General features: G+C 40.4%; 1 protein-coding gene across 1 annotated transcript in view; it reads right to left on the bottom strand.

Moving 5' to 3' along the window:
- RAB10 (RAB10, member RAS oncogene family) overlaps positions 1-12,924 on the bottom strand; it is a 33,139-nt gene that overhangs the window by 12,881 nt on the left and 7,334 nt on the right. Inside the window, exon 2 of the mRNA XM_026708428.2 lies at positions 2,668-2,728. Within this exon, the coding sequence (XP_026564213.1) occupies positions 2,668-2,728 (61 nt within the window). The remainder of the gene's footprint in view (positions 1-2,667; positions 2,729-12,924) is intronic.

The following is a 12,924-nucleotide window of genomic DNA, read 5'->3' as shown; positions in this document are numbered from 1 at the left end:
CTTATCAACTGAATTCATGCAACACTCTAAGCTATTAATTACTAGCATTTACAACTACTACAATGAAAATATGTTAAGCTGATATCAACAAACCACACTATGGTTCATTGTAAGGTATGAACGTATTCACCCATTTCTTGGAACTTTCCATAGAGAATGGAGCTTTGCATCCAAAGAGATTCTGAGGTAAGGCCACCCTCAAGACTAAAAGGAGAAATATATTAAATGTGCACTCCGTATCTGCTTTGGTCCTAAAATTGTTGCCTCTAGACAAGATGGGCAGCACACAAATCTAATAAATAAATAAAAATTGATCACTACTATCGTCCAAAGCCAATTGTAGTTGTTTAAACGCTGATGAGCTGTACCCTCTCTTAAACCTCCAACATCAACTATGGATTTAATACTGAAGGATTTTACTTTCATTTTTATCTTATAGTAACACATAAGAACAAGACTTAAGAAACACCAGATATACAATTATAGTAATTCCCTTCTACTTAATACTACACTATTTTCAATCTTGAAAGCAAAATGTAGCTATTGTATTCTATGGTGATCTTACAAATTTAGATATTCAAACACAACTTTTCACAATATTCCCCCTACTCGCTTGTCTGTCTGTCTATATTAAATTTAGACAACTTCCATATCATATCCAAGTAACTCCGAGTGGTTTATAGATACAAACAATAAAACCTTATAAAAACATATAATTAAAACCAGAACAAAGAATAAAATAAGAACAAAGTTCTGGAGGATCAAGTAGAGGAGAGATCCTAACAACATTTTCTATTTTATTCTTTAAAAAGTATCTTCTCATGAATTATAAATTGTTTAATTTACAGGATGAAAATGGATTAATGAAAGTGCAAATATCAGGGTGGGGTATAATGCAACTTGATCCAGAAGGAGTGCTCATATGATAATGAAATCTTGGGTATGGAATCTTTATCACACTTATATCAGCAAAGTCCTAGTTTATTACTTAAATTTATACCAAAACACCTGTTTGGGACATTTCTGCTTGTGATTCAGAGGGTTTACCATTGTGAACATTTATATTGCATTGACTCACTACTGTATATTAGATTCCTAAAAACTAGAAATATTTGGTTTCAGTCTGATCCATATATAGTAGAATCTCAACCTTCACTTTTTTCAAGGGTCTGAAATAGATTTATCCCAAAGGTCTTCAGCTAATTTAGAACCCTGAGCTAGCACTGACATTACATAAAAAATTTGTGTTCCTATTTTGTTTCTCCAAATTTGTTTCTTCCCAAATCAAAAAGGAGTCCCCAATATTCTGGAATATGTTTGGATAATAGATAGAACATATAAGGGGCATTATTATTCTCACAGGAGATGTGGACGTGGTCCTTAACAACCACATGTTTGATAATCATTTGAACTTGTGATGGCATTGAATTAGCAGTTATGACCAGTGTGTGTATTTCGATGTACAATTATAACTTCACTGCCAGCTTCCCACATACTCAATGGAGAAGCCGCAAGAAATTAGAAGTTGTGATCATGTGAAGTACTTGTTTAAAGACCGGCATGGCTCTAATTTAACAATGCCGATTGAACTGCCATTGCCAAATGGCACAGTCACAAGGTTTTTAGATTTATGATTGCATCACTTAACAGAATTTTCAGTCACAATTAGTCCCAAAGGTGCTTTTTCAAGAGGCAACTGGATTTTCAGGTTTTTCTTTGAAGGCATTTCGTTTCTTATCCAAGAACCTTCTTCAGGTCTCATAGCTGAAGAAGCTTATTGGATGAGAAGTGAAATGTCTTCAGAGAAAAATCAGAAAGTCCAGTTGCCTCTTGAAAAAGCACATTTCAGACAACCATGACCTGGATGACTGAGAATCTCCATAGACATTCAGTCCTAATTAGTGTTGTTAAACAAAGACTAATTGTAATCCACTGAAAGAATAGTGCTTAGAACTATAATGCTATTTGTTATTAAATCTAATTAAATTATAATTAACATTCAATTTGCACTGAGTGTGATTTCTCTAGAATGGCTAGCTGCAAAATACATAGCCATTGCTTATGTCCCTTTTATATATATTTGTGGGAGAAGAGGACTTTTGAGAATATTCAGTTTTTCTTATCTCTATAGCTGCCATCATTTTTATATTAATGACTAAACCAATTCTTCCCTTTTTTAAAAGATCAGAGGATCTTAAACAGGGGATTTTAAATTTATTTCTTCATATTTATGTAGCTGCCCATCTCACAAAATTTATATTGTATCTCTGGATGATGTACGCCAAAAAACAACAACAACAAAAGAACAAACCATAAAATAAAAAATATTAAAAATTTCCAGAATTAAAAAAAGCCATCATTATTAAAAGACTAGGAGAGAGGATTCAGTGTTATAGGCAATGTAGTCACTTCATTAGTACATATGATACAGGTAGTCCTCAAATTACGACCATAACTGAGCCTGGAATTACGGCCAAAGTTATGGTTGTTGTCAGCATGTGACTGATTTGATTTTATGACTTCTTTTTGAGGGAATCATTAAGCGAATCAACATGGTTAAACAATGTTGTATCGTGATTAGGTAGATATTAACTGGACAAGCCAAATGTAGCTAATAAAAATCACAGCAATTATTTTGAATGTCAAAAAGTTTGATTAGTCACTTACCATATCTGTAGCTTTATCTTCTTTCCCTGCAATTCAACTGTTTTGATCTTGAAATCTATCCCTACAAAGTAAAATAAAGCAAGTAGGTCAACAAAGCAGCATGAAAATATCCACAAAAAGAACACACACAAATACAGTATATCTGAGAAGTAAAAACATAAATATTCCATCAAATAACTTTATAGAAAAGAGTATTTTGAATGTTTTCCCTGCCACAGGAAGACTGTGTTTGGACTGTTCCTTTGTGTATTTCATTATAATTACTTTTTTGTTCTTCATGTTTTTAATCCCAACAGTGCACTCAGATTTATAAGATTATGACAGTCAGTTGCAATTAGGACATCATATAAGCTAGGAACATAAAATAAAAATTAAAAAGCATCTGATTATATTTACCTACTTGTATTACTTTAGGTACCAAGACATTGCAGCTTCAACACTATAGAAATATTACATGTAATTTCTTACAGTGTTGTCGCCCCCCCCCCAAAAAAAAAAAAAGTATTTCCAAAAGCTAGTTTAAGATTTTCAGGACAATACATGTACATAGAATATATTTCTAAATACTGTGTATGTATACAATACATGTAACTAATTATGCAAAGGAGATGAGCACCATGCCCTAGATTTGGACACGACTGACAGGAAAACCTTTATCTTTTAGTGTGACTGTAGTATTATCATTTAACCTTATCTTCTTTATTCCTTTTTATTGGTATCATCATCGCCCTTATCCAATGGCCTATGGTCAGTGATGAGACCTTGGTACCCATGAAAGATGACTGAAATGAAACAGGGCTTCAGACTTGTGATACGACAAAGTATGCTTAATGTACTTGCGGAGAGCTCTCCTTACGTCCCTTGTGTGCCATCTATGCTCTAAGTCATGAGATGGAGTCGGGCAAAAATCTGATAGGATAATTTATTGAGCCCTGTGGAAGCAGGAGTTAATTTTAGGGACGAAGGAGAGATCTCTGACCGTAAGAGCTGCCAGTTCCGATATGCACCTGGCCAAAGTGATGCCTACTAAGAAGGCAACTTTCAATGTTAACTAACACAGACTGGTAGACTGCAGAGGTTCAAATGGTGCCAGAGTGAGGGCCTGCAGGACTTTAGATAGGTCCCAGGTGAGGTACCTATGAATTGTAGGTGGTTTGAGATTGACTGCTCACTTGATGAAGGTGCGAACCACTGGATGGTGGGCTAAGGAGTCTAGGTCTCCATAATTCAGCACTGTGGACGGGGCAGCTACCTGTCTGCATAGGACACTGGGTGAGAAGCCCTTTTCAAGTCCATCCTGCAGGAAGTCCAGGATCTGTGGAATTGAGACTGTCATGGCATCCATTTCTTTCCTGGCAAACCACCTGCAGAGCGCTTTCCAAGCAGCATCATACAATCTATTGGTGGAAGGTCTCATGGAAGCTTGGCTGGTCCGTATCACTTTTTGTGAGAAGTTGTCCTTCCTCAGGATCCTCCTCTCAAGTGCCAGGAGGTCAATCGGAGCCACTGTGGCTCCGAGTGTTCCAACACACCCTGGCTGAGGGAGATCCTGTCCTGAAGAGTCCATCAAGAATGAGACGCTGACAAACTTACCAGGTCTGTGTACCATGACCATCTGGGCCAGTGGGAAGCGATGATCAGAATTTCCGCCTGTTCCAGCGGTACTTACCTTATCACCCACGGAATGAGGGGGAGCGAAGGGATGACATAAAGTAGGCCCCTGGGCCATTGACTGCAAAGGGTATTGACCCCTTCTGCCCCTGGAATTGGAAATCTGGAAAAGAATTGGGGGAGTTGGGCGTTTCAGGTCCAGTATCGGCCGTCCAAATTTCCGAGACATTTCGTTGAAAAGTTCCGGATGGAGATGTCACTCTGAGTTGTCCACCTTGGTTTTGCTCAGGTAGTCTGCCTGAGCATTCGTTGCCCCTGATATGTGCTCCGCTTTGATAGACAGTGAGTTTCCACCCAGATTCCCAGTTGTTCCACTTCGGTCATGAGGGACCTGGAGTGGGTCCCTCCTTGCCTGTTGACATGTGCTTTGGCCCCTACGTTGTCCATCAGGATCAAGACATGCTGGCCAGAGACCAAGCTCTGCAATTGCTTTTGAGCTAGGTGGATAGCTTGGAGTTCTAGCCAATTGATATTGTGTTTGGTAAGGAAAGATGTGGCCACTGTTGCTTTTACAGCCCATGCAATGGCCTGGTGTGTCCTGCGGAAGTTTAGTTCTGCCTTCCTATTCTCTGTCTTGAGGGCCTCCATTATGTCTCCTGATAAGGCAGTGGGAGAGACCAAGGAGGCCAATGGTTCGTCTAATGCAGGCAATTGAAGAGCCTCTGCAAGAAGTAGAGCCATATTTTAATTTTTTTTAAAAAAAGTCATTACTACTCGGGATGGGAAAGGTGCCTGGTTGTAACCATTGTCTTTGCACTATATCGAGGAACTGCTTGGGGCAAGGTATGTCTTGTTGTATAGGAGTGGGCTCAGAGAACACTTTACTGTTCGGGCCCTGGTTGTCGGGTGGCACTGCTGAAGGGGAAGGTTCTGTGCCTATCTGAGCAGTGGTTCTGGCCTTATGTAATAAGGACTTAAAAAGGGCTGGGCTAAAGACTCCAGTAATGGGGGAGGGTCAGGGATCATCTTCCAAGAACCCCTATTCTCTTTGATTTTCCTCCTCTAGCACAGATGCCTTACTTCTAACAGAGTGGGTGGGAGATTCTTCTCTTTGGTGTCTGAGGGCTTCCATAGGAACCTGGCCTGCAATGGAGTCTCAGATCCCAAGGAGGAAGGATGGCTCCTCTCCTGCAGGGTAGAGCCACCCCATGGGAAATGGCCTGGGCTATGAGGGTCTTAATCTCCTCAGATAAACCAGGTCCCACTGGATCAGGTGGGTGAAGACAGCAACAGTGGGCCTCTAGAACTCTATTTCTCTCCCTTGACTGTGATTCTGCAGGATCAGGGGCTAAATATGCAACGCTCAGTTTGAATTTCCCCTGCTGAGGGTAGATAAACTTGCTCACTATCCCCCTCTTGCCAGCGTTGCAGGCAAGTCTTGTTGCAATAGCTGAGGGCGGGAACTGCTAACCTCTGGCTGGAGGGAGGGGAAATATCTCTCCTGCACAGCTTGCTTCTCAGCTCTGAAAAACTGCTTTTCAAGGGTTTTTTGACTTTTGTTTGCATCCCTTTCTTCTGCCCTGGTAGGTTTTCTGGAGTAGATGGCTTTTGCCCTTATTTTATCTGCTGCATCCTTGCTTGCAGATCTAGCCTTCCTGGAGGATTTCTTAGCACACTTAGGCTCCTCGCTATCTGCTGAGTAATCAGCCATTGTGTAGCTTGAGCCCTGAGACTGCCTTGGGAGGAAAGGCTAATGGCTCAATCCTCCTGAATCCTGCAATTAGAAGCAGTCCTTGTCCCAGGTCTTCTCCCCCGGGTTGTGGCAGTAGTGGCAAGACCAGTCTCCTGGGATAGCCTGCACAATTGGTCACGCGGTTGTTTCCAAAATGGCAGCTGCCAGCTCCAATGATCAGCTGTGGGGCAGTAACGTGAAAAACGGAGTTACCCAGGGGAGCCTGGGCATGTAATGGGTGCACAGGAGGATTTTGCAGCTGTGGCTCTTCAGCCCACCCCCTAAGGGTGGAAATTAATGAAGAGCTGTTCCCTTCATGCCTGGCTGTTGGGCCCCTGTTGGTGATTCAGGGGAAGCTGCGCAATAAACAGAGAGCAGGCTTTGAATCCAATTGTTGTCTGTCCTCTCTTTTTCAAACCTTTGGGAGAATCCACACAATGAAGAATGCTGCTTTTCCAAAGTATCACTGGAGCCAACCTTTGCCACGTCTCTATTGGGCCAAGACTGGGGACTTCCTGGCCCAGGTTGTGGCAAAGATTGATGACTCAGTCTCTGGGCAAAAAGGCAGATTCAACTCATATGTGTTGTTTCTCCCATAGGCATGCTGGAGAATGGATTGTGTAGCCCACTTTAGAACTTAGTTATCAGTATGCAATGTCAGTAAAGTAGCTAACATTTCCCATTGCTCCGTACATGGCCAAAAGATAAGAAAATTCTAGACTGCAGATTTACATTTCAAATACACACGACAGAAAAAATATGAATGATGTGCCAGAATCAATTCCTAAAGCATTACTAGAGGAAGAGCTGGAGTGTGTCTGATCAAACATGAGTATGAGACACATAGGTAGTCTTCAGGTTATGACTACCCCTTCAGCTATTGTTACAGCAAAAGTTACAATGGTACTGAATGAGATAGCTTCATGACTGGCCCTCAAAGTTGCATCTATTGCAGCATTTCTGCAATCACATAGTCAATTTGGTTGCTTGGTAACCAGCTTGTATTTTATGATGGTTGCAGTATACCTTGCAATTCCCAATGTTCCCTGCCAGCTTCCCACAATCAAAGTAAATGGGAAAGCTGACAGATGGGTGCAAATTGCACCAACCGGCTTTTCACTCACCCACCTGCCCTGTACTCACAGTGCCTATCTATGAAACTCACTTGCAACTCTCCCCCACTGGCTTATTTGCCAGGGAATTCCACCTTTTCCCGTATGAATTCATGTAAGATCCTTGTTTAATGGATGCAGTGATGTGGTACTAAGGTTATAACCCAGAAGGTTATAACAGCAGGCATCAAATATGAACATATTAGGATAATACTTCACCATCTACACTAACTGCCAGTTCATTTCCAGACTAATTCAAAACATTGTGTGTGTGTGTTATTTTATTTCTATATTTTATTTGATATAGATATGTTTTATTTAAACTGAATCAATTTCTCTCATAAACTGCCCAGAAAACTTCAGTGAATGGCTAGTTTAACATTTTTACATTTATTTGTTTGTATGCTCTCTCACAAACTTTTTGCTACAAGGATGCTTTAAACATCTTTGATGCAGATTTTTTTTTTTGCATTTCAATGCTCCATTCAGGCAGAGAAGGATTTTTTTTCCTTGCTCATTCTACCAAGTATAAACCAGTAATATTTTGGCAGACAGTCTAGATGGAAAATCTACAACCTTTAAACAGGGGAGTGTGGAGGGAGTGTTCATATTTCTGGAGGTCTGCAAAATCATATTTAGGCTTATTCAATACAAATTTGAAGGTTGATTTTAAAACTTTTTAATTCATTCATGGATTGACAAATTAATATTTTCTGCTAAGATCTCCTCCTGCCCTGCTCTGGAGAAGCTCTTTATGAGACATCAAAAATACAAGTCCCTTTCAATCAGAATTCCTTAGGACCGTGGTGCCAAACCTATGGCACGCGAGCCCTCGCCTAGAAAAGGTCTACTGCACATGCGTGTGTGCTGCCCGCCACCTGATAGTCAGGAATCTAGCACGCATGTGCAGCGGTACGTGGAAGACGTGTGCATGTGCAGAAGCGCACAGCACACAGGGGGCATGTGTGCATGCGCAGAAGCGCACAGTGCGGTCGCACGGCTCACGAGCACATGCACAGGAGGCATGCGCATTGCCTTCTGGGTGATGGAGAGTACAAGCGCACAAGCACACACGCAATTATCGGCACGGGAGCCCAAAAAGGTTAGCCACCATTACCCTAGGACAAATGTCGTGGCAAAGGCTATTAGAGTTGGGTTGGAAAAATCTGGATGATTAGTTTGCTGGCTGAGGAATTCTGGCAGCTGAAATCCACAAGTCTTAAAGTTGCCAAGGTTGGAGACCCGTGTACTAGATGACAAAAAAATACGCATTTTCAGTACCTCTTTTCTGTCATCTAGTGACTAGCAAATAGCTATTGAGCTTAGACTTTTTACAGCACTCTCTGAGCAATTTACAATCTCAGCATATTGTCCCCAACAATCCGGCTCCTCATTTTACTGACCTCACAGCACTGAAGGCTGAGTCAACCTTGATCCCTGTCAGGATCAAATTCCAGAGTTAGCATTTTAACTGCTGCAACACCAGGGCTCCTGTACAGGACTGTAACCACTACGCTACCAGGGCTCCTCTACCAGTTTTGAATTTCATTGTTTTTTACATCTGGGGCATATGAAATCATTTCAGAACCTATGACTCCAATTCTATATTGCTTAAGCCATAGCCAACTCAGAATAGGAACGTAAGCATTTTGTTTCTTGTCCCCACTATTGATTATCCAACTTAAAAATGTTGGTACTAATCTGCCTTCATTTTGCACTTTTAAGTGTCAAGTAGGAAGAACAGAAGTCCTGTAATGTGTTCAAATTTAAATGAATAAAAATACCCTTACTCCACAAATAACAGACCTCCTACTAGAATTAACAGATAGACTTAAGAGTTCACAAAATTATAAGTGGTCAGTTTCAGCAACACACTAAATAAAAAACAAACCAAATTATGATTAAATATGTTGTGTAAAACAGATAAAAATTTTGTAAGATTTTGGAGCTATCCCAAAGGTGCTTTTTCAAGAGGCAACTGGACCTTCTGGTTTTGCTTTGAAGACATTTTGCTTCTTATCCAAGAAGCTTCTTCAGCTCTGGCTGAATGGTGGGAAAAAAGCATATTTAGGAAAACCATGACCTGGATGACTGAGAATCTCCACAGACATCATGGAGCTATAATAATCATATTACACTGTTAGATTTTCATACAGTGCATTACTCATTAATTAATCATTGAGTTGTTATTTGGCATCATGTGTGAAACTAATTATGAGAATTCCTAAATCACAATTCATTGGTTAATGTTAACAAATCAGGTAACTTGTTCAATAAACTTTTTTAAAAATCAGGGCATACTAGAATGTATGAACCCAGCCACTATATTTAATAGATACCACAGCTCTTCAAAAATACTTTTCTCCATTCATCCACTATTCATAAACACAACAGATTCTCATTTACATAATTTTCTTCAATTCTTCACATTCTGCATGTTGCTATATTATATTTCTCTTGCCATACAGTACTGAAGGTCAGATTAGTTTTTTCTAAAGAAAGATAACTGGCTTATACAGTAAATATTTAATTTTCCACTTAGTTCCAAAATGGAAATGTGAAAAATTCATAACTGTGGCTTTAAAGGAATTCTTGATCTGAATTACTGTACCACAAGAAAATATTAATTCTATTGTATTCTATATGCAAAGAGAATGGATAGCTATTTTAGGATGCTAATGGAAAAACAATCTAAAAAAAGTTCATTATGCGCAGCATTATAATAAAAAAAGGCAAGGTTTGAACAAGTATTTTACTACCTGCAAAGAGGTCAACACATCTTCAGGTTAATCCTTTTTCCCCTCCACAGCTGCAATTCCAAGCGGAGCTTAGTACTACTTCAAATCCATTCTGACTTGAAGAGACTAGATAAAATAACTTAAACAATCATAGTGGAATTATATTCCCGTACAAATGCTTTTCGGTTAATGACCTTAATTGGGACCGGAATTTCTATTGCTAAGCAAAGCAGTCATTAGGGAAAACAGTTAACAGAATAACAGATTTGGAAGAGCCTTTGGAGTTCTTCTAGTCCAGGGGTCGCCAACCTTTTGGACCTCAGGGACCACCAAACTCATAATTTTAAATCACGCGGATCAGAGACCCTGGGAAAATCCTCAAAAAAGTCTGTAGGAAAATCTCCCACCCGGTTTTTCTACCGATCGATCATTCTTTATTTGGGATTGCAGGATACCATCTCCAGCTCCATTCTCAGGGGGAGAAAGAGAGACTTTTGGCTTCATGCAAGGAAAGCAGCAGAAGTCTTTCTTTTTCTCTCCCAAAATCTGCCAGAAATGAGTCTTTGTGAGACTTGTCACACCGGTACAGCCTCTTGGAGTAGGATGCATTGCAGGGTCCCAAAGACTCATTTCTGGTGGAGTTTGGGAGAGAGAAAGAAAGACTTTTGCTGCTTTCCTTTTCATGCAGCCAAAAGCAGAAGAAAGAAGCGGAAGGAAGCAGCCTGGTGGCCAGGCAAGGTGTGTGGGGCACGTTCCCCCCCTCCGCCCTTTCCCCCCTCCCCTCACTACCTCATGCTGTTTGCAATGCATGCAATGCAAGCCTTGTGTTCCCACAGACCATGTGGGCAGGACAGCCTTGTGTTCCCACGCAGCCTGGATTAATTGCTTTGGGGGGGGTGCTTTGGGGGTGACATTTCTCTGCGGACCACCAAAATTTTCTCGCAGACTACCAGTGGTCCCTGGCCCACTGGTTGGCAACCACTGTTCTAATCTAACCACTCTGCTCACACCACATAACAATGCAGTTCCAGTTGCTGTTGTTAGGTGATGACCTCCTGCTTCTCCTGCCCTGCTGTGCCTGCCTCTGCTTCAACTCCCCCTCAATCTCTGCTCTTTTGGCTGCTTTGCATTCTACTGCCATCCACCTGAGATGCCTCTAGTTGAACATCCCTGCTTCTTTCCTGCTACTGCTGACAAAGTGTGCAAGCTCGGGCAGCTGCCAGCTCTTCAGAAGGCCAAAAAGACAGTGACTGGGGAAGGGGGAAGGGAGAGAGAAGATAGGAGGATAGGGGGAGTTGAAGCACAAGCTATGGTCATAAATTTAGGTGGGCTGCCAATCAACCAAATTTTTATAAATTTTATTATATTATTATTATGCAGGTGTATTACAACAAGAGTAACCTCGAGAACTGGCCATAACTACCATTTGCTTAGGGACATCGTGACTTTGAATGATTGCTGAATAAATAATTTTTAAGCAAGGACTACCTGTATAGGATTGTTCTTTTGCCTCACCTTCTTGCTAGATTTGCAAATCTTGCTAAATTCAAGTAGACAACTTTTTTCCCTCTGGAGATGCTCTTTTATTTTGAACTTTGAGGGAAGAATGAGATGAAGTTGATGATATGGTATTTCCAGAGGGGGTAGCCATCTTCCATATTTATTTATTAAAAAGCAAGAAGTACCTCATTGTCAAAATGTTATTCTCTTGCCACTAAATTCTAACAGAGTGATCTGGGCACAGCAGCCTTCACAGCAAACAGTGATATCATCATGCATACACTATGATTATGTCCTTCCACCTCAACAATGGATGCAAGTATGTAACTTGTGGTATTTATGTAATGACATTACATTAATATTTCATCATTGCCCTCCACCCAGACAGCAATGTCTAGACATGCTCTACAGATTGAAATGTGGGGCATAAGATCTATAAAGTGCCTGCCCCTGTTCTAACATATAGTATTGTTTGTTTGATTTTACTTACCACACAATATATAGACCCAACCAGTGTGGTTTATTTGATAAATTATGGTCAAAATACTTTGTAAACTCAGTTATTGAACTGCTATACCTGAAAGGGTTTGCATTAGCATATTTTCCTTATTTGACTTTAACCAAGACCACATTTGATCCAAAAATAAAACAAAACTTTTAAACTTGTGGTTTTCAAGTATATTGGTCGAGGAAGACACTAACAAAGGTGATTCAGAATGAGCTCCAGAATACAATATTCTAGATCTACATATTCTCCTCACTGCTCCTTCTTTTCATGAGTGAGAGCATGACTTTAGACAAATCATTTCTCTACTACCTTCAAACTTGGAGAGCAATGATTATTCCAAAACTATCCAAAATGAATTTAGATTACAATCACTTCAAATTACCATATTTTTTGGACTATAAGACACACTTTCCTCCCCCCCAAAAGTAGGTGGAAATGTTTGTGTGTCTTAAAGAGTGAATACAGGCCCGTTTTTGGGTTGCAAAGTGCTTCTGGACACCAGGGAGGGCAAAAATGGGGCCCACTGAGGCCTCTGGGAGCCAACTCAAGCCCGTTTTTGGCCTGCAGAGTGTTTCTGGATGCCAGGGAGAGCAAAAACAGGACGCAGGAGGGTTTGGGAGGCCAAAAACGGGTCTGTTTTTGGCCTACATACTGCTTCTGGGGGCCGGGGAGGCTGAAAACAGGATGCACGGAAGTCCAAAACTTTTTTTTTCTTGTTTTCCTTCTCTAAACCTAGGTGCATCTTATGGTTCGGTGCATCTTATAGTCCAACAAATACGGTAATACTAAGTGACTAACAAGAAACAAATAAAATGCTATCAGGAAAACAACCATTCAGATTTAGATGTAAACGCATAAAATCTTTTCCATATAGCTCAAAATCCACAGTTTAAAATAATGATTTATGCACCATAGTTTTCAGTCTAGAACTATAAATACCATTAGCTTACTGGAACTTAGTTTGAAATCCTACTAACAGAATATTATTTTCAGTCTACCATTCTGCTAATCAAGACAACAGATATTGCTTCTTCACAATTTTATTTATTTATAAAA

The sequence above is a fragment of the Pseudonaja textilis genome, chromosome 1 (genome assembly GCF_049901715.1).
Source record: "Pseudonaja textilis isolate UNSWEBS1 chromosome 1, rPseTex1.2, whole genome shotgun sequence".
Taxonomy (NCBI): Eukaryota; Metazoa; Chordata; class Lepidosauria; order Squamata; family Elapidae; genus Pseudonaja; species Pseudonaja textilis.
This window is presented reverse-complemented; position numbering and strand designations above follow the sequence as displayed.